This window comes from Tachypleus tridentatus, chromosome 1 (assembly GCF_004210375.1).
Source record: "Tachypleus tridentatus isolate NWPU-2018 chromosome 1, ASM421037v1, whole genome shotgun sequence".
Classification (NCBI taxonomy): domain Eukaryota; kingdom Metazoa; phylum Arthropoda; class Merostomata; order Xiphosura; family Limulidae; genus Tachypleus; species Tachypleus tridentatus.
Window position 1 is genome coordinate 43,412,044 of NC_134825.1, and position 22,475 is coordinate 43,434,518.

The 22,475-nt window shown below is 33.8% G+C and overlaps 1 protein-coding gene across 4 annotated transcripts in view; it reads left to right on the forward strand.

Moving 5' to 3' along the window:
* The first annotated feature begins 359 nt into the window (after positions 1 to 359).
* Positions 360 to 22,475, forward strand: part of LOC143247150 (phospholipid-transporting ATPase IF-like) — a 106,422-nt gene continuing 84,306 nt past the window's right edge. For 2 of the 4 annotated variants that reach the window (XM_076494782.1, XM_076494800.1), the window contains exons 1-4: positions 360 to 661; positions 9,965 to 10,078; positions 13,013 to 13,102; positions 20,866 to 21,054. In XM_076494782.1, the coding sequence (XP_076350897.1) occupies positions 611 to 661; positions 9,965 to 10,078; positions 13,013 to 13,102; positions 20,866 to 21,054 (444 nt within the window). In that variant the 5' untranslated portion in view covers positions 360 to 610. Of the gene's footprint in view, positions 667 to 9,964; positions 10,079 to 13,012; positions 13,103 to 20,865; positions 21,055 to 22,475 lie in introns of all 4 variants that reach the window. The other 2 variants (XM_076494791.1, XM_076494803.1) reach the window with 2 other exon arrangements.

Sequence of the window (22,475 nt, forward strand, 5' to 3'; positions counted from 1 at the left end):
TTCCAAGCAAAATGTAAACATTAGGTTTGATATGTGTATTTCTGTAGCAATAATTGTGGTCGCAAGGAAGATAAAACGCGCAAAATTCTGATTTTTTATACTTACTTACTGGATAATACATCGCATATAACATGTGCAACTTTTCATACACATTGGAGCCTTCAATCATCTTTTTCATTCAAAAGTTCCTATCATTGTTAGCGCTGAAAAGAAAACGTCTTAAATCAGTTAAGTTAATATACACGTATATGGTTTCTATTACACCATGTAGATATACGTATAAAAATAATTGTAATATTTTATATCTCGTTAAATCTCGCTTTGAACGAAATATTTCGTACATTACACGATGGTTTCTAGGCTACCAACTGTAACATTAAATAAATATAGGCCTATTTTTATTTGTATTAATGTAATAAGTGCAGCGTGAACTATAACTAGTATCAATATTGTTTAACTTGTAGTAATTAATTATAACTGTTGTATTCTATATTTTTAATTAGCCTCATTAGATTCTTGGAAAATGTGGTCCGAAGTTTGAGTAGAGGGAAATATATGCTTATAAATTTTTCTTAAGCAGTTAACGTCTTCGTATTGTCCTGACAATAACATGGGATGTTTAAATGCCGGTTTTTTCAGAACTTTCGATCGTTTTGCCAGGGTGAGGTACTAGAAACATAACTTTTAATTTAAGGATTAAATTGACATATACGGTATTTGAAAATCAGTGTTCGAACGTGGGATACATATACAAATGATAAAACTAAGGAAGAATTATAATTTTATTACAAACTTACGTTGAATATAAAAAATATGAGCAATTAGAATTTTGGTGCCTAACGTTCGATGCAGAAACTTAAAAAATAAACTTAAGCTTATTTGTTTTTGTATCGACATTATAATTTATTTGAAGTATTCATTTGAGAGCTATATAGTTATGGAATGCTTTGCAAAATAATTTCTAAAAGATTATATTTTGTGTCAATAATGCTGTAGATCATTCAGTTGTCAGACTTCATTTTTGTATTTTAAGGATAGTAAAGTTAATTTTTCTTTCTATCCTTGTAAGTCACTAACTTATTGCAAGTAGTCATTTGGGGAATCATCTTTGGATGATTTGAATTTTACATTCATCTTTCTTTAAACAGAGATTTCACATAAAACTTGCATCTTCTTGCTCTATTGTCTTCATACTTCAGAAAAATGATCTGAATAATGTTCTAAGCTTCAATAACTTCACTTCTCACTTTTTTTTGTTTTAAGAGAAAAATAAAGTCTTAGCTTACCCCATAAGTTTACCATTCTCTAAGAATCATTCTGTTAGCCCTTTCTAAACCCTTTCCAATAAGTTAATATTCTTTTTTAGTTAAAGACACTCTTGAGTAATAATCAGTATGTCTATTGATACATCTTAAAATTGTATACACTTTAATAATGGCAACAGATTATTACTTTAATTGCTTGAGTAACTTATTTACTGTTATATCAAGATCCTTTTCTCAAGTCAAGTTATTGAGGAGTTTCCTTTCTATATTAATTGTTTAATTCAAAATGTGATAATTCAGATATATTACCTTCCAACAAGGTACTTTACATTTGCTCACATACATAGCTATTCTTGTTCAGTTCCCTGAAGTTGAGTTTTTGATTTAGAACAGAACTAATTGACATGATATATTCATGTATGTAGTGTACCAGCTTAAATTCAGTTCATCTTTGACTGCAATCCTTCATTCTGCTCCCTGTATGGATTCCAATAGTTGAAGTTTGGATTTAGAGTTGAACCTGTCAAGATACGTCCTCACATGTGATCAGGACGTCCCTGGTCTCTCACTCACCTTGCCTTAGGTGCACTACCCAGTTTTGTAGGTTATGGTGGATGCACTTGTTTGTTGCTCTGCTTCTTTTTCTTGCACTTTCCATTAATGTCTTTATGCCAAGGATGTTAACTGCATTTAGGGGGGTTCCAGTCTATTTGATTTGAGTGGTATATATGTGTATTTAATTTTGCTTATGTGTGTCCTGTTCACAGATCGGTGGTTGAATTTCTCCCTCTGGTCAAATGAAGTTGAGGTGAGGACAATACTATTCTTTTTTCTACCTTTCTATAGATATCAGTTCCTGGCAGTTGAGTTTTGGATTATATTTGACTTACTGATGATATGATCTTGATCCCACTCTTACATGGTATTGGTTTCTGGTGACTGAGTTTTCAATGCAGTTGACTTGCTGTGAATGATTCATTGTTCTTAGTCACTCTACATCTTGGGGCACTTCCCACATTTTACCCGTATTCTTTTCGTTGGAGAGATTGAAATTCAAATATACTGTGATTAGATTCACTGTCAAACTTTTTCTTTCCCACTAGGATATGCTCCTTACAATTTTCTGTCTGGATCTGTCACACCTTTTCCACATATGGGTGAAAAGTGTATCTTGTACAGAAGTGGTGCATCTCACACATATAATTCTCTTATTAGAGGGTTCCATCATTAGTGTCTTTCATATGTTTTTGAAGGATGCTTTTACTTTCTCCCTCTCTACCCATTCATTTGAGATTCTAGCTATTTATGTCAGCAGAAATAATATACCTTGTTAGAATTTATAATTTTCCAACACTGAAAATGTATTTCTTACCAACTTACTTCCACATACACTTTACAGAGGGAGCTCAGAGGGAGCCACTAAGTTTCAAAGGGGTGTAGCATTATTATTGATGGAGGTTTGTTGTATGATAACTCGCATATGAAAATTAGTTAAACCATATGAACTGAGGGGTGTATGGGAGTAAAATGCTTGAGACATAGGAACAATGTTTTTACAAATGGAAGACAGCACTGAATGAAAACAGTTATGTATGTGAGTAGAAATAAGTACCTGTTAGAAATACAGTTTCTGTGTAAGAAAATTATAACTTGCACTTACTATAATTAAAGGTAATTTACCAACTTGCCTAGCCTGGCATGGCCAGGTGGGTAAGGCACTTGACTTGTAATCCGAGGGTCACAGGTTCGGATTCCCATCACACCAAACATGCTCCCCCTTTCAGCTGTGGGGGCATTATAATGTGATGGTTAATCCCACTAGTCATTGGTAAAAGGGTAGCCCAAGAGTTGGTGGTGGGTGGTGATGACTAGCTGCTTTCCCTCTAGTCTTACACTGCTAAATTAGGAATGGCTAGCATAGATAGCCCTCTTGTAGCTTTGCGCAAAATTCAAAACAAAACAAGCCAACTTGCCAATTGATTATTTACCAATTTCATTCTGCAGTCTCAACATCCCAAATTTATTATCATCAGCACACTTTACTAGTTGACTAAGTATTCTCTTATTAATGTCATTAATGTAAATAAGAAACGGCAAAGATCCAAGCACTGTCTCCCGAGGCACATTACTAATAACAAATGTTCATCATACCTGAAACCTGGTAATTACTTTTTTTTTCACCATTCAACTAGTCTTTCTACTATTCCCAGCTATTCTATGTGTCGTCTTCTTAAAAATATAACAGTAAAAGCATCAAGTTAACAAGGAACAGGGATGGGGTGCATATAATAAAAGTCAAGAATTCCAAATTCATTACATACAGATGACAAGGATTTCTTACACAGTGCTTTTGCCTTTTCTGTTGAAAAGCAAGGCCTTAATCTGGGCATCTTATAGGGTAAAATCATCAGGTTTCACTCTGACTGTTCCTTGGTGATGTCTGTATTTCTCATCAAGAAGGTATATGTGGTCTAGGACTTCTGTTCTTGTGGCTAGTCTTATTTTATCATCCTTCTAATTTGCCTTGTTCCACAGGTGATGCTTATGGTAGTAGGTCCATTGTTTTCATCTGAACAGATTCTCCTGAAGAATAGATATTGCATCGCATGGTTCTGTTGGCTTAACTCCCATTTTCCAACTCTAATTGATTGGTTGGCATCTCACTGATTCACCTAACTACTGGCAATTTAGCCTTTAGAACCTCACCTTTGGGACTTTGACAACAGCTGATTTCAATTCGGACAGGACAGATAACCACTCTAAAACCTTCTCACCATTTCATATGTTATCTTGGGTAAGAAAAATGATTTGTTCCAACCCATTGACATATCCTGTTGATAACACCAGATTTGCTGCTACACCATGGTTTCTGCTTGTGCACTCTCTTCTAGTGTATACAACTCTTCCACTTCATTTTAGGCTCTCGCTGTGGAGGCAGGCATGATATGATACAGTACACCTGGTTATCCAGAATATCAAGATTCTGGAATAGAGGTTATGTTGTCTTTCATACATCATTGGGGTTTAATTTTTAAGGTTGGTATGTAACTGATTCAATTTCTGCTTAGTCGAAAAGACACTTTTATCAATGGCAATGTGGTCGTGAGAGGAGGTTGAACCTTTTCAATCATTGGTGTCAACTATATCTTGTTGACTGACTTGGCTCTGTAACAGAGGTTTTTGCATTTTTCATAATTGCATTTCCTTTGGAAGATTTATTGGCTACTGTTTGATTATTGCAACTACATATTTTGTGAATCTCCAGTATTTTACAAATTCATCCTGTTATTTTAGGTAATTGGTCCCAAATGACCTTTCCAGCTTGTGTATTCTCTCTCTACAACTGCTTTTGACCTGACTTTTATATGCCGTATATCCCCTTTGCATGCTGGTTTACTTTTTGGTTCTGTAGCAGCTTATTTACAGACATGGCCTATCAGAGTGATTTGCACTGTTTGTCCAGAGATAATTTTCTCCTTCTCTCTACATTCTTGACTCAGTTCTTTTTGCCCAGCACTCTGTCAGATGGAAAAGGGGTTTAGTCTCTTTTTCTCCAGTTCATCTAATTACTCTCTCTTTCATCCCATCACATTTTATCGTCTGCACTTATACTTTAAGGGACACTAGACAAATCTTTTTGTTCTGGGTTCTCTTTGAAGGTTAGGTATCTTCTTTGAGTCACACCTAAGCATATTTCTCTTGTATGCTCTTAGCAGGCCAATTGAATTGCCTGCTGGAGGTCATTGTATATACTGGTATGTAGACTTCCTCTAATACATTTATTTCATATTATTTGTTTGATCTGGCAGTTTCTTGATCTGAAATAATTTTTTTTGCCTATTCCTCTGTATATCTCTTAACCATTTTTTGTAAAGTATTCAGAGGGTTGAACATTTTTATTTCCAGCTTTCAGGGTCCTTTACCTTGTTTTCATACAGTCCTACTCTGTGGTGAATGTTGCCAAGACAGGCGTGCTTGTATAAAACTAACTACACACTAGCAACCATTATTTCACTATAATCTACCAATTTCTGGCAGGCTCTGTAGAAATGAAGTGTTCCAAACAGTCACCTAGGAGTACACTAGAAGATATTCTTGTACTGCTCTGGACCACCAATTATGGACTATCACAGGTAAAGCTATAGATAATCCTGCCCATTCCTGATTGAATAAATTGAGGCCTATTTGCTTTTAAAAATTTGGGGAACTTAGGTCACCTAATGTACTGTTTTCAGAGTACAGTTTCTCAAGACTTTCCACTGGGTATTACCCCCCCATATTCTACTAGTGGATCTAGGGAGTTCTTACCACACATGGTTTCCAGTCACTGGGATAGTGGACAGAGGCTTTTCTTTCCAAGTGAATTCCTCCTCTAAATTTTTTAGATGTTGATAGGAGCAGCACCTACCTAGGCAGAAGAAGCCTACTTATAATACTGATTCACATTTGACAATTGGCTATCTGGTTGGGATGTGCCTGGCCCTTCTTTTTTGATTGATATTGGATCAGCGTACAGTTATGACAGAAAGTGTTAGTACCCCTGCATCGTGAGTAGTTTTTTCCTCATAACTTAAAAAGTATCAAGATTAGGATAATGAAAGTATAGTATATTAAAAATATTATACGAAACACATATATAAACTTTTCTCTAAATTGAACAACAAATAAACTGTTTATAAACAAATAACCAAACATAGGAGGGGCAGAAAGTGTTCATGTGTCTACTTTAATGTTCAGTTGTGTAGCCTTTTAGGTGAATTACTTGGTGCAATCTCTCCTCATAGCCCTTTATGATCGTTTGACAGTACTCGACTGGTATTTTCTTCCATTCTTCTTTACAGAAGGCCTCCAACTTTTGCAAGTTTTTCGGATGACGCTGATAAACCCTGGTCCTCAACTCATGCCAAACGTTTTCAATTGAGTTGAGATCGGGTGACTGTGATGGCCACTCCAGAAGGCTTATATGGTTCTTTGCAACCAGGATTACACATATTTCAATGTGTGCTTAGGGTCATTGCTGTGCTGGAACATCCAACAACGCCCAAGCAGCAAGTTCCGAGCATCATTCTTGATATAAGTGCTTAATATATCAACGTACTTTTTTTTCATGATTCTGTTGACGAGGTGAAGCCTGCCTACACCAGAAGAGCTGAAGGAACCCAGTAGCATGATCGAGCCACCTCTGTGTTTAACTGTATGGACGGTGTTCTTTGGAAGATTTCATTCCCTCTTCTTACAGAAAATATTGTGAACATCATTGTGGCCAAAAAGCTTGACTTTAGTCTTGTCTGACCAAAGAATACTCTTCCAATAGGCAAAGGGTTTATCTACATGCTTTCTTGCATTCCTCAATCGTGCTTCTAAATGAACAGGCTTTAAATATGGAGTTCTACGAGGACAGCATGCTTTGAACCCAGAAGAGTGTAACATGTTTGTAACTGTAGAGGTGGTTACTTCAACCCCAGTTTCTGTATGTCATTACGTGTTAAACAAGGGTTCCTACTAAATTCTCTGAGAATCTTCCTCTTGGTTCTCTTTGGAATTTTGGTGGGGCGTCCAGAACGAGGGAGGTTAGCAGTTGATCCTGTAAGCTTCAACTTGGGAATTATGCTTTGAACAGTAGATTTTGGCACATTGAGTTGTGTAGCAATACTGGAAAGAGACACACGAGACTTGTGTTTTACAATAATTCAGTTTTTTAAATCACTGGACAGTGGTTTCCTGTTCGCCATGATGACCAAGCAGATAATAATGGAAATGGCGCTAAATTGCCAGAAGTGCATTTTTTGCTGGCTAAATTCCAATAATTATGAACCCAGGGTCTAGTTCTGGAATGGTATAATATAGTTTATTTGCCAAACTAAACAAAATTTGTTCGGGAATATGAGTTTTTTCACACATTCTGAAATGTACGAACACTTTCTGCTCCTCCTATTTTTGGTTATTTGTTTATAAACAGTTTATTTGTCGTTTAATTTACATAAAATTTTATGTTAGTATAATATTTATAATATATTATACGTCTATTAGCCTAATCATGATATTTTTTAAGTTATGAGCAAAAAACTACTCAGGATGCAGGGGTAGGAACACTTTCTGTCATATTTATATGCAAAAACGGCTCGTTTGGGCTGAGAAAACACTTTTACATAGAAGAGCGAACAATGTTTCGACCTTCTTCGGTCATCAAGGTCGAAACGTTGTTCGCTCTTCTATGTAAAAATGTTTTCTCAGCCCAAACGAGCCGTTTTTGCATATAAATTTCTCAACAAGTGGGTTTCTCGTCATCACTTTCTGTCATAACTGTAGCTGTTACATGTCCTCCCCGTCATTCTGGAAACAAGTGGAATGCTTCTTGGCAAATTTTTTTTTTTTTTTGAGTAAGCATGTACATTCATTATTTTAGATTTGATGAGTTCTGTTATTTTGATTGAGTATTATGGCACACAGGATCCTGGAGTGTTGCTTTTGAACTTCTTCAGGTGGAGATGTTGCTTCAGTGTTGCTTACTTACTTGTTGTTCTGGTGATTCAGAATGCATCATTTTATGGCTAGAGGTTGTAATTCAATCAATTATCATAGCCACAATGTGGGATTTAAGGACCAAGATGTTTTTACTCCAGTCCTTTTTTATGAAACCTTGGCTGTTCAGCTGGGGCTGGCCTATAGTGATGATCACTCACGAATTAAAATATTTCATAGTTGATAAAGGAACTAAGTTCAAGGTGAAGAGCATACCTGTTCTAGATGTAGTGCAGTTCCTCCACTTAAGTACCAATTTATTATAGTACACCCATTGTCTGTGGAGATGTTTTCTGGATGAGTAATGCCCTCTTTGTCTCTTCCACCTTTTCATTGTGGGATTTTAGCTACAAGTGGCAGTGGAAATATGTTTTGGAAGTTTACATTTTCCTGAATTGAAAATGTGCTTCCCAGTAAGCATAACTATACTTACATCTGCTGACATTCTTCTGCTATTCCTTCCCCCCTAAGAGCCAGTGTTAGGCACTAGGATGGTGTCAGTTTGAAAAATGTAATAAAATTATCTGAATGAGGGGCTTATATATAGAATCAGATTAGAGGGTGCACAGGTGGAAAATATCACAAGATATTGTCAAGAGCAATTGAGTATGGTATAAAAGACAGGAGTAAGAGAGCAAAATCAGACCAATGCTCAGATGGGCAAAAATGAAATCCTAGCATTTGAGTAATAGCTATAACTTTCATATGAAGTAAGTATTATTGGAAATACATTTTAAATTTAGGAAAAGTTGAACAGTTATCAGCTAGTGATGCTTTGTTTTGTTGCTGAAGGAAGTCTTGGGAATCAAACAGGGAAGTTGGAAAGCTGAAACATTTATATTGGAAACATTCTCCTTGTCTTCATAAGTCATACAAGTATTAGTTACTACCACTAAGTGCTGGAAAAGCACCTGAGAATCAATAGATAAGGTGGTCCCATTGACTTTCACTGTCTTTTTTTGCCCCAAATGTCATAATATGGCCTTATATATTTTCCTAGGTTAATTGTGTGCTGACACTCTAGAGTTCTGACTGAAAAGACTTTGGGACCACTGTGAACATCAAGATTCACTTCAGTTCCACAAAAGATACAGCATCTTTCAAAATCAAAGCATTGATTTTAAGAACACAAATTCTAGCTAATTCTCACTGCAAATTTTTTTTTTTCTTGCTTTTTTGGGGGGAGTGATATTTACTGTATGTTGCACGAGTTTGTAATGTGCAATGACACTCTCCATGTACTACGTGATCCTCTGACACAAAGATTTTATCACAACACTTTTTACTTGATATATTGATGATGTTTTTTCTTCTTCTTGGCATGATTGCCTTCCTACTCAAGAAAAGTGTATTTCCATAACTACATTTTGCTTGCCCTTTAAAATTATCAACCAGTTACCTCTCATAAATCATAAGCCTTTTTCGGTTTTTCATTTTCCTTTTAACCAAATCCCTAGCTCTATAGTGTTGTGAATATTTCATTTTATCTATCAGTTTAGGTATTTTTTGTGATTTCCTCCTTTATGTTTTTATTAAACCATTTGGGTTTAATTTTCTTTATCTTTTTTCTTTTTAAAGGAAATACCTACATCTTGAATTCAAAGGAATTTTTGTAAATTTTCCAAATCTTTCCAATATCATCTTTTCACTTATATTCTCATGAATGAAATAGCTTTAGTAACTATTTATTTGGTTGGAAAGACTTCCTTGAAAAGAGGTGTGATTCAAAACACAAAAACATCTTAGTTAAATTACTTCTATTAAAACTATTGAGTAAAATTAAATGTAACTTTGAATTAGAGTAATTTTTTGGGTATTATGTAAAGAATAGGAAGTTAAATGTGAGAACAATTAAAGTTTTCATAAAGACATTTGACAGAAAACACATAATTTTTATAGTTATGTCCTGGTTGTTTGGTAACCAATGTTGTTGATTATGAGAGGTGACCTTAATGGGAACAACTACATTTTGCAACCTTGCTTTCTCTTATGTTTTTTAGAGAGAAGCTGAAATGAAGTATTATTTACCATGTTATTACAATATGAAATCAAGAAAGAAAATGTAAAACAAATCACATAATATGTAATTTTTAAACCCTCTTTGTATTGTTTGATTGAATAATTGTTTTCTTTATAATTTTGTCATATATCTAAAGGTGCTTCCTTTATTATTGCAGAAATCTCCAAGTCAAACATTTTTATCACAGTCCAGAATAATTTCTATTGGACACAAATACCCACCAGATAAATTTGAGGAGAGATTTCCTGACAATACTGTAGTTTCCTCAAAGGTGATATTCAATGGCTGTTTAAAAAACTAATCTGGGTATATAAAAATTATATACTGATAGTCCTTTGTTTTTTTATTTGTCAATACTTCAATATTTTTACTTTTAAATCCTTTTTAATTTATTGCTCGAAAAACTATGTTATATTTGAACAGATTATATTGAATTGTTGATATGCTGTAAAAGTAAGTGAATCTCTGAAAGGAAAACTGTACATGTTGTAGAACTTCAAAACACTATGACATGCACTATTGGTAAGTGAAGCAAAACTGTTGTGTAATATAGCAGGATTTTACTGAATATACTTGGCATTGGCAAATATTTTATTGAGAGGTGGAAAAGAATAAAATTATGTTATTTATGTGCAGGAGTGAAGGACACATTTGGAGGAAGCAAATGAAATAGTAAAGGGTGCTAACAGTGATGTAATGTTTATTGTGTACATTGAAACTAATGATGTAGAGAAGAGTGGTTCAGAGGAACTAAATGATGAGTACAGGAGATTAATAAATGTATTTAAAGAAAAGGTCAGAATTTAGTTCCGTTAGGGATAATGACACAATTTAACTCTACTTATGAGATTCTAAGATTGTTATTATAAAAGCTGAATGCTATGTTTAGGTTAATATTAAGTATGAAAAAAATTTGCTGTTTGAAAGGATTTGATAGTAAAAGAAAGGTTTTTTCAAATGGATGGTTTATACTTAAATAGGTCAGATGTTGCCTTTTTTGCAAAGGCTAATGATTCAATTATAAGAACAACTTTAACTTTGGCTAGACAGTAATAAGAGTCAAGACAAACTTGATAAAAATTACATGGAAAAGTATAATGTAGGAATGAAGTGCAGAAATAATTGTAAGTGTAAGCCAAATTGTCACTATTGTAATGCTTAAAATATTAGAAATAAGAAAGATGACTTTAGAGCACTTGTTATTGAAGGATTTTAATATTATGTGAAAAATTGAGATGTGGTTATTTTAAACAATTTTGATTATAGAATGTTTTCTAAATACAGGGTTGTTAAGTAGGGATTGAGTATTAAAAAGAAGTGAGGATTGGCTTAATATGTAAAATGTGAGTTACAACCTATTGAAATACATGATATAGAAGAGAATAGCAAGGAGGTTTAGCCTGTTTGGGTTTTTTTTAGTGGATAGAGGGGTGGAAGGCTTGTAGTTGGAATTTGTTACAGACCATTAGATATGATTGATGAAATTAATAAGAAACTTTGCAGTGGGAGTTAGCCCACAACTGTAAATGAGGTTATAATTATGGGAGATTTTAATTTCAGGCATATAGAGTAGTAGATTTTAGAGCTGAACTGAGAGGGAATAAAGTTTTTTGGATACTGTTAAGAATATTTTGTTTCTTCAATTAATCAATGAACCTTTTAGGAATGATGGTATTTTAGATTTATTGTTGAGATTGGAAAACAGTTAGGTGCAAGTGATCATTGCTTAGCTAAGATTGATGTTTTACTGTTCATGGAATTAAGGAATAGTAAGATTCTGGTGACAGATTTCAAGGAAACAAAATTTGGGTGGATGCAATAAGAATTGATTATTGTGATTTGGGCAACTAAATTGAACAGAAATTAGGTGTAGGAAATTGTGTTAGACACTTGTTTAATATAGATGATGTTTCTTATAGGAAAAAAAGTGACTGCAAAATCAGATTAGTTTATTAAGACTATAAGGGATAAACTTAAAAGCAGTATAAATTTTAAAGTGTTTATGGAAACTTAGAGGACTGTAAAACATCAATAATGTTTGTTAAAACAAGACAAGAGGCAATCAGAAAGAAAAATTGAAATCAAGTTTAACTTAAAGCTGACCATAAATATTTATTTTAATATGTTAAGGGTAAACAGAATGTTGTGATGGAGAAGAGCCTTTGAAGGATGATAAAAGATAGTTTATTTCTGAAGAATATAGGGTGGCCATATTACTAAATTATGCTTTTTCTTCAGTTTTTACTAATAAATATTTGAGCACTGTTCCTCATCTTGAACAGTTTCTGGAGATAAACATGATTGATGAACAAGATAACCAAATTAATTCTAAACTTATTAACCTAACATAAATTTTTAGAACAACCAGTAACCTCTTGGTCCATCTAGGCCATCCACTTCACTAAACTTCAAAAACAAATTAAAGTCAGCCTTATCATTGAAATATTCATCAAGCTTTTCCTCAAAATCCCTAAAGTTTACTGCATTCATCGCATCTAAAAGCAATCCATTGTGAAGGCCAGCCACTTTGTTAGAGAAATAATGTTTTTTTTTTATTTTGTTTGAAGTTGATACCTACTTTACTAAAATTTAAATTTTTGTCCCCTTGTCCTGCTATTATTGCTATTAAATATGAAAATATATGGTGGATTAACACTCATTTCATTTATCCCAGGTATCATCCAAGTAGCCCTCCTCTCAACTCTTTCCAACAGCCCTTTATGGCCTAGTATGGCTATAGTTAGCGAGTCCAACTTGCAATATGAGGGTCACAGATTCAAATCCTCATTATTGGACATTCTTGCCCTTTCAGTCATGGGATGTTAGGTGCTATAATACAACAGTTAGTCCCACTATTTGCTGGTAAAAGAGTACCCAAGACCAAAAGAGTCAGTGGGTGGTTTTGAGTAGTTGTCTTCCCTCTAGCTTACCAATGCTAAATTAGGGAGTGTTAGTGCAGTTAACTTTTGTGTAAAATTCATGACAATCCAAACCAATGTGTAAGGATTCCAAGACTGAACATAATATTCCAAATGTTGCTTAACCACTTTATACAGTGAAATCAAAATCTATTTTCTTTATGTTTTAGGAATCCTGGTATTAATGTTTCTGTTATTTTTAATGTAAGATAAAGGATTCATTACAGAATTCTTTCAAAATTGACTTGCTCCTTTATTCATGTTTGTGTATTTTTATTTCTTTTAAGTATACCATCTGGAACTTTATCCCAAAGAATTTGTATGAACAGTTTCAAAGAATTGCGAACTTTTACTTCCTGTGTGTTGCAATTATTCAGGTTAGTCATTTAAAACCCTTTATTGTAAATTTATAGCATCTGCATCATGTGTGAAGTAGATGAAACTTTTATATATGCTTGCAGTATAATTGCACATGTAAGTAATTGCATTTGATGTCTTGAACAACCTACTTAAATAACTATGATGTTTAATGTGCTAAAAAAGTATAACTATTGATTTGATTGTCCCAGAGCAGATAGTCTTCAATTTATATAAGCTTTAAAACATCTGTTGAAATGAAACTGTTTATTCAGAGATGATACCTCACCTCTACACACAAAACAGCTATACTTTTAGTATATCTGCCACTAGCCATGACCTAATTTCAACCTAAATTCATATGTTTCATGTGAATTGTGCTGATCCATGATGATGTCATTATGCAATAATAGCTCTCCACCAAGATATGGGTGACAGAACCTCTATGTATAGTAACTAGTAACTCCCCCTAAACACTTGCATTCACAATAACTTCATTTTTCTTTTCTATATTACATTATATGTTTATTTTCTCTTTATGGTATCCAAGAAGCCTGGAGACTGGCATCTATTAACTGACCTGTCATTTCTCAACTGATTTCTGCTTGTCTCAGGGTTTTGAATGAAAAATTTCTTTTCCCTTAAGGTTATCCTGTGGCTGACCAAGATCAAATTATCAGATGCCTTTTTTACACATCTTGACTGTCCTGTTCTTAAGATATTTTCTGTTTCATCCATTGTAATTGACTGTTCCAGTTGTGTGTTCTTCCTTTCAGAGTATTGTCATTCCCCTATGTATTCAGTCAATTCCCAAGATTCCATTTCTGTGTGAATGATTGGCTTCTATTGGCCCATTCTCAGAAGATATCCTCCTCACACATTTCCCTTCTTCTTCTTCAGGACACTGCTTGGTTGGGATGGCTTATCAAATTTTCAAAGTCTTTTCTCGTGTCCATGTAATATTTGGTTCTCCTGGGTATTTTTTCAATTTTTGTTTCATTCAGATTTAGTTGGTGGGCTATGGAATGTCTTGTTCTCATTTTCATTTTATGTAAGAGCTTATTTTGCTTTTTTGGAACTCTGACTTCCCTGTAACCACTTATTCTTTTGGGAGGTACACACATGTATCTCCTGCAGTTGGTCTTATGAGACTGGTAGAATCTTGCTCAGGACCCATTGTTTTTGATTATCATCCTCTCCTTTTCTCAAGAACTTGCCATTGTGGTTAGAGTGTTCCAATATTAAATTTGTCATTCCTTTACCACTGTCCCAGCTAACACTCAATTTTCATCTCTTCACTGTTCCTTTCTTCTTGAATTGTGGCAAACCTCTTACTGTTTGTTTGGATTGTTGCTATTTCCTAATTGTTCTGGTTGCCCATTTGGTCATGATTCACTTTGACAATCCCATAGATAGTCATTTCTCACATGAACCATCAAGAGAGGACTTGTCCCAGGTCTCTTTACTTTTGGACTTATCATTTGTTATGTGCTGGGAACGATGAACTTTGTGGGAGACCACCTTTCTTGTCCTGACTGCATTCAGCACGTGGAGTGGTCTCTCAACTCTACGAGTTTTCTTTTGGCCAGCCCAACCTTGTTTTTTTGGTTTTTCAGTTAAAGTCCAGACCACCTTCCCAGTGTCCCCTTCTATATTGCTTCAACCTCACAGATTCTTATCTGCTACATTTCCTCATCTTCTCTGTTCTTTTTATTCTATTCCAATCCTTTCTTCTTCCCCATCTACTTCGTTAATTTACTATACCTGACTGGGATCTCAATGTAGTATTGCATACACTCATACATTTCCTGTTCTCGATGTTGACTTTTTGTTTTTGTACAACTTTTCTCTCAACCCTATTTCTACAGATCTCTCTATAGTCACAGATCAGAGGTCTTGTGATAGTGTTTGTAGACTAATATGCAAAATTTTATTGAACTAATATTTTATGAATATTTGTGTGAATGAGTTTGGTATAAAATTGTAGTTTATAATATCTTGAAAAAAAAATTGTAAATATCTATTTTTGTGTGTTAATAGGTATGTTGAATGCAGCATTTGTTCAAATTAAGTGTTCATGATGTCCAAATACAAAGTCTATAGTTTTTTATGAATTAGATATTCAGATTACTAATATTGACAAGCTATAATATAAAATAAGAACCTATTATCTTTTCTATTTGCTGAGCTACTGCTTATTTACTGAATCAAATACAGTGGCCCTGCCCACCTCTTCCAATTTTTGGAAAGACTTGTGTATGTACACTTACTTCTGTCTAAGATATGTGAGTAACAAATCAAAAACTCGGAATGTTTTCTTAGTGGTTTTCTCAGCCTCATTGAAATACTTGGGCAAGAAACTCATTCTTTTGATGATAGATTTCAAAGGGTAATTTAACATTTTAGTGAGCTGAAACTTTCATTTCTATGTTTTGACTCAGCTGCAGCTTAGTTGCAAAGGATGATAAATCATAGTAGAATTCTGTGGTATTGATATAGTAATTTCTGGTTTTTAGTTATTTTAAAATGTATATACAGAACCTAAAAATTTTTTTGTATCTCCCATATGTGAATTTTGATAAGGCTTAGCAACCTACAGCAAGCACTTAATCTATTTTTGAGATATGAAGGTTAGTTGTTTTCTATAATTATTTATTTACTCTTCTATGTTTTAAGAAAAATAACTGAAATTTAAGAACTTATTTGTAAATAGTAATAATATATATATACATATATGTATATACACATATGTAACATATCATAACTGAAGTGTAACTGAATTTTACAAAATTCTGGTGCAGTAAAATACACCCAAAGCAAGTCACTTTGTAAAGGCCAGTTTGATATTCTTGGATACAGTAACATAAGTGCATGTGTGGCACATCACTGGAATTTCAATAATGTTAGCTAGGCATGGCTGAAAGGTCAATATGATATACATAATAAATATATGTATAAATGTATAAGGTTATGAAGTTTAAGTTATTTAGACAAAAATCTTTTTTTTTTATAGTTTGTAGTCATTCTAGAATGAAAAAGTATAATTTATACAGTAAAACCTGTCTAACCCAGAAACTGCATACAGTGGAAATCTATACAAGGTGGAAATACCAAAATTTTGCAGCATTATCTTAAGATTTCTCTTATAAAAGGCCCTCTATATAGCAGAACCTGCATAACGTGGATAGAAAACTATTTTTCACCTACATCATCGATCAACAATTAGGATTAGAACCTGAGTAAGGCAGAAAAAATTTGATTAAATATTAATTTGTTTAAATATTAATAAATTCTCGGACATTTTGTTACAGAAAGTATTGGTTAAATATATTCTGTTCTTTTTCTGCTGTCATTATTCTGGAGAAAAAAATTAATTTATTCTTCATTTAAATACCTGACATTTTTGGATTAAAACCTTGTAATTTGTACCAATAACCTGCAAAATATTGTAAAGGTATGCATACATTATCAAAAATCATAGTATAATTACTGTTAGAGATATTTTTGTGGTTACAGGCTGGGTGGGATGTCACAGAGCCCATAATGGTAGGGTTAAGATTTATTTCCTTTATTTGGATATCTATGCTTCTTGCACTCCCTTTTTTACTCCTTTACTTTGACTTATTATTTCTTCTTAAAGCTTCAGCCTCTTGGGAAAATTATTATATTTTCTCTCCTCTCCCCATTCCTCTTATCTCTCACCTCTTTGATCATTCATACCCAGATCAGCTTCTGGGTGAGTCTATCAACTTCTCTGGCTGGCATATTCTTCACTGTCAGTTCACATCTCATCACACTAGATTCATAATGTATCTCACTTTCTTGTTCTCATTTTTATGGCCCTTATATGAGATCCTTTAATTGGGTATGTAGACAATGAATGCTTGGATGGCTCATTAATTTCGTCATCTGGCTGTTTTTTCTCTTGCAGGAGTTTGACTTTTTTTTTTTCCAAGTCAACATTTTTCAAGTTACCTCTCATATTTTAGCTGGGTAAGTATGATTTCTTTCATTCTTTCCCTTTTCATCTAACAGGATCCTGGCCAATGTTATCTTCCAAGGCATGCTTATTTTATAAGTCTGCATTGGGCAAGGGATAACAGAAAGTGCTCAAACCATCCACCTTATCTCTATCAGTGTTCACTGTTGAGATAGGGTGTTTTGCAAGACCATTAGAGATATTTTTGTGATATACAGTACAATTACTCAATTGCCCAATCGAGAATGTAGCATTCCTTGGACTATAGTGGAAAAAAACAGACACCAGGGAAGTAACTGCTCACTTTTTGGGTTCAAGTTTGTTGGTGTTTGAATATAGTGTTTCATAGTCATCAATTGCATTGTCTTCTTGCAAGAGGAATAAATTGTATTTTGTCACTTCTTTATAGCTTCCCAATACAAATTCTCTCACCTACTCTTCAGGTTGAGCACAAGAGGCCCTTATCAGTCCTAGCTGCTGGACTGGTGGGCTTTGGAGAATTCTGCTATGATTGGGTTTAGCACAATATAGTGGGAGGTATGGAAATGGTGACACTGTCTGTTTGATACAGGTCCTCCATCTAACAGCTTATATTCCTTCATCTTACAGCCTGAGTACACACTGTATAGTCTGATCATGCCATTACCACACTACACATATTGGCTTGCCAACTATTTGTGTGCAGGTGCTTGATTGGTCATGTTTGAATTCTGTCCCTCTCTTTGACATTCCACCTTAACCTCCAAGGTGAAGGTTATACCCTGGTTAAGATGAGATGATATCTTTCACTTGTGTGCCCCTCATTAGTTTTCATACTCCATAGGCTTACCTTTTGGTTACCTTCTGAAGAGAGCTTGCTTAGGATGAAATTTTAAATCAGTTCTTCCACCAATTCAACGTGAGATTCCAGCTGTTCTGTGTGAGAAGGTGAGGTGTCACCCCATATGTTAACATTTTCCTCATCTGAATATGTATTTTGCATAGATACTTACCTGTCAGATGTTTTTATTACATCTTCCAATTTGTGCTACACATTTTTTTCTTGTTTTTTCTAAGAATGAAGCAGTCACAGTGTCTCAAACTCATGCCACAAGTGAAATTTAGGTTTGAAACATAATTATCTATGACCCATAAGTGTTTCACACAGTCAGAAACTAAAAGTTAGCTGTGACTCACTGGTGGGGCATGTGACAGTGAATATGTTAATATTATAAACAAACTTAAAGGTTTTGTTGAAAGATTGGTAAAGCTGTAACTTTTTATCAGTTGATGATGTATCTTTGTCACTTAATGTAACAAGTATTCATTTTTAAAAGATTCCTCCATATCTATAATTGGATGATAGTCATTTATTAACTTCTACTTTGGTCATTTGATTCCTGGTGGAACTGCTGTAAGTTCATGGACTTGCACTGCTAGAATCTTGGGTTCCAATCCCCATGGTGGACAAAACAAACGGTCCAGGGTAACTTTGGTATAAAAGAAAAACAAACACATATCAGGGCCAATATATATGAAATATATTGAAGGTTATCAGTATCTGCTCTTTTTTGATCTCTCATTGGATTTGCTGCTGGGATCCTTTGGAGAGAGATATCTTGCTTGAAAAGGTTTGACTTTTTTTTTCAGCCATTAGAAATCTCTATGAATTTTCTTTTTTTCAGAGATTCTATTTTTGCAGGCATTTCAGTTTCAGTGGAGTCTAAAATTAATGTGGCTTGTCTTTTCTCTTTTGGCATTTTTCCCTGCATTTTCCATTTGTTTGTAGTACCACAGGTGATTGGTGACCTATCATTGACCTTTCTTATTTCAATTGTTTTTTCTAGCTTCCTCGGTTCATGGTGGTGTCATTTCTTTCTCTTTGATGGCACTTTGCACTTGTCTGTCGATGACAAGGTTCAATATTTCCAATGCTTATTTTCATATTCTAGTTTTGGAATCTTCTTTTTATTATCTCCAATTTATACACAAGTGGCAGGTTTTCCAGTTATGTACTCATTTCAGATCTTTTTGTTTACAGACATTGGATCTTCTACTTTGGGCTCACAGTCATCAGATTGTTCTCCTTGCTTGCTTGTCATGTTTTGAGTGTAATGGATTTTGTGGCCTATCAGTTATCTCTTCCCAACAGAGTGTTTTCCACAGAATGGATGCTTCATCTAAGAGTTTGCTTAGAATATTCTCTTATCTGAGGATGCCTCAGAACTATGCTTGCCACACACCATTTTGCATAGCTTCCATCTTTCTGGTAACCTGTACTTCACCCCCGTGGCTTTGGGCATAGATACTATCAACTAGGTTTGGATGGGTCTTCATCTTTATTCTATTCCTTTAATTCATCTGTTATCGAAGTTTCTTGCACTGGTTTGCTTCTTCTGGTGGCATCATATTGACTGGGTCAACCTTTCTTTCCAGTTTTGTAGTATCTTCAGGAGTGCCACCCTTTTTCACTTTCTCTGTGGCCATGTCTTTTATGTAAGCTGCAGTCAGACATTTTTCATCCAGCAATCACCATTCTACAACTTCAAGCCTAGCTTTTGTGTGGTCCACTGCATGACTTCAAGGAATTAGATTTCATGTTGTTTAGGCAAAGAACATACCTGTTCCAGAAGTAGTGTGGACCCCACTAGTGTGCTATTTCTATATCCCCTTTTGCATGGCTGTGTTTTACTCATATACTTTCTGTGTTGATCTTGTCCTCACTAGCCTCTCCATTTTATTAATTTAGAATTCTATCTATAATGTGATATATGATAAATGAGTGTCTGTAGTTAATATTTTCCTATAACAAAAATGTACTTCCAGTAACACTTGTCTCCTCTCAGACCCTCCTTCTCTCCTTCCCATGAAATGGCTGGTTTTAGGTCTGCTAATTGGACTGTCTTGAAAATTGAGTAGAATGTAATAATGGGGAGCTAATGTATGGATTTGGGATAAGGGGCATTGATTCAGATGGAGGGGATCAGAAGATATTACTTGTTTTGGGCAATATAGAGGGGTATAAAAGTTGGAGCAAGTGAAATAAGATTTATACCAATGCTTAGTTGTGCAGAAAGGATAAACTTTTGTTAAGATAAAGCTATAGTGTTAGAAGGTAAGTATTATTGGAAATACATTTTTTGTACAGGAAAATGTTAACTTTCAGTTGTTAGGTATAGGTAAGTATTTTTATTTTAATTCATTTTTCATATCAAAATACATTTTGTAACATTACAACAATGCCCAACATTTTTACTTAAGCAGTGTATGAGGTCATGTGAGGGTACATCTTTGGCACGTTACTTATGTTACAGAAAAGTTTAAACTGTTGTTGTTGTTTTATGTTTATTTTAACCATACTTAACCTGATAGTTATTTTTATTTGCAAATAACTTTCTGATAGCACTTCTTCAAAACACTGTGCTACCTAAAATATCTTTCTTCCTTATTTTCTAAACTAACCAGGTATTTACAAATTCTAGTTGAGAGTATTATCCAAATACAAGAGTAAAACTAAACATGTTTCCTCACTGAAATCATTGGCAAGCCTACATAAAAATACATTAAATGTATTTCCACATTTTTGTCTGGATTCATGCCTTGAATATTTAATTTTAATATATTTTATGTAAAATTTCACTGTTTAGTTTGTAGTTTTATGTGTATAAGGTTGAAAAGAATGTATTGATTGGAATTGTCTTTTGACACTTTGCCTGTAAGCCAGTAAACTTTTCTAACCTAGTTCTAGTCAGCATGCCTGTAGTTGCTATTTCTTAATTCATAATTCCTTTGGTGACATTTATTTTCTTTTTGTTATACATACAGCTAAGTATAAACAGTCCTGTCAGCCCACTGACCAGTTTAACTCCACTAACATTTGTGGTAACTATAACTGCTATCAAACAAGGCTATGAAGATTGGCAGAGGCACAAAACTGATCGCTCAGTGAATCACACACATGTTTCTGTTATTAGAAGTGGAAAAGAAGTCAGAATTAGGTCTCAAGATATCAGGGTGGGTAAAACAATGTAATATACATTTTATGAAATATTTTTAATATATTTATTTTCCATGTTATTGATTAGTTATTAGTATTATTTTTTTCTCTTGTGCTTTTCTTAAGAGCTATAGTGATAGAGAAATGCATTCATTGAACTCTTCAAAGTTAAGTTAAAATCATTATTTGCAAGTATTTTCAGAGAAGTCATTACTAAAATGATGAAAATACATCACATCTTAAACCCTGTATGTAAGTTTGTCTACCTAGTTTATCACTCAATGTTAATAAAAATAAATACCAAAATAAGTTTTATACCGTACTTGTATAATAAAGTTACAATTAAATTTAGCATTTAGTGTGAATTTTAAATGTTATACTGTAAAAAAAGCATTGAGTGGTAATGTAGTTGCTTTTAGTAGACTTTCCTAACCAGAGTTCATATGATAATTTGCAACTGTTTGAGTACCTTTTTTGAGCAACATTTGTTTATTTCTGAAGAATGCACATTTTTTCTGCAAGATGTAGTTATTTAAGCACATGCATTATACTAGCATATTTTTAGTGAACATAGGTTGTTGTTTTCATGTGTAATTAACTACTTTCAGTCAGTTTAATAATTTTTTTTCTTCATTAATTTATAAATTACTTAATAGTGCTGACCTTTATGTCTTTCCTATTTTCTTCTTCATTAATTAAATACTAAAACTTTTTTCTTATTGAATTGCTTTCATGACATTAACAGTCATATTGCTTCAAATTCTGAATGTCAAATTACTCAGAATTTTCCACTGTCTCACCTTACACTTGTGTCAGAAGAACTTTAAACAGCCCTGCTTTCCTGCCATAAACTAAATTTTATTGTTGACACTTGTGCTGTTACCTTTGTACACTATGGCTTCTGAAGAGATTTAACTACTGTTTCTAATTTTTTTACTAATACTAGAAATTTTAACAACTTATCTGGATGCTTTACTCATAGTTTTTTGTTTTTCTTTAGTATAAAGAGAGATCCCATGGCTATATTATTGGTTCTTATTGATCATCAACTCATTCAGGTCATTATTTCAGTTTTGTCAGCTGGTCTTCCTGGTTGGTTTCATGTTCATGTGGTTGCTTAATTCTGGAACATCTACTCATTTTTCATGATGATGATGTCAAAAAGAGGAAGAAACAATTATTTTATTGCTTATTTTAGATAATATTCTGATTTCTATAAGTTTAATTCTTTACATACTTTGTTTGTTGTGAAAACCTTACACTTTTACCCAGTTTGCTACTTTCTATCTAAATTTCAACTTCAAGAGAAGGTAACAATTGTACTTCATCTGTTGTGTTAGCTACCATGTCTGACCTTGATTTTCATTTTGAAGAACAATTCTCATATGTAATCAGGGTATTCATTGTTGTTTCACATGTACTGAATCTTTCATGAAAG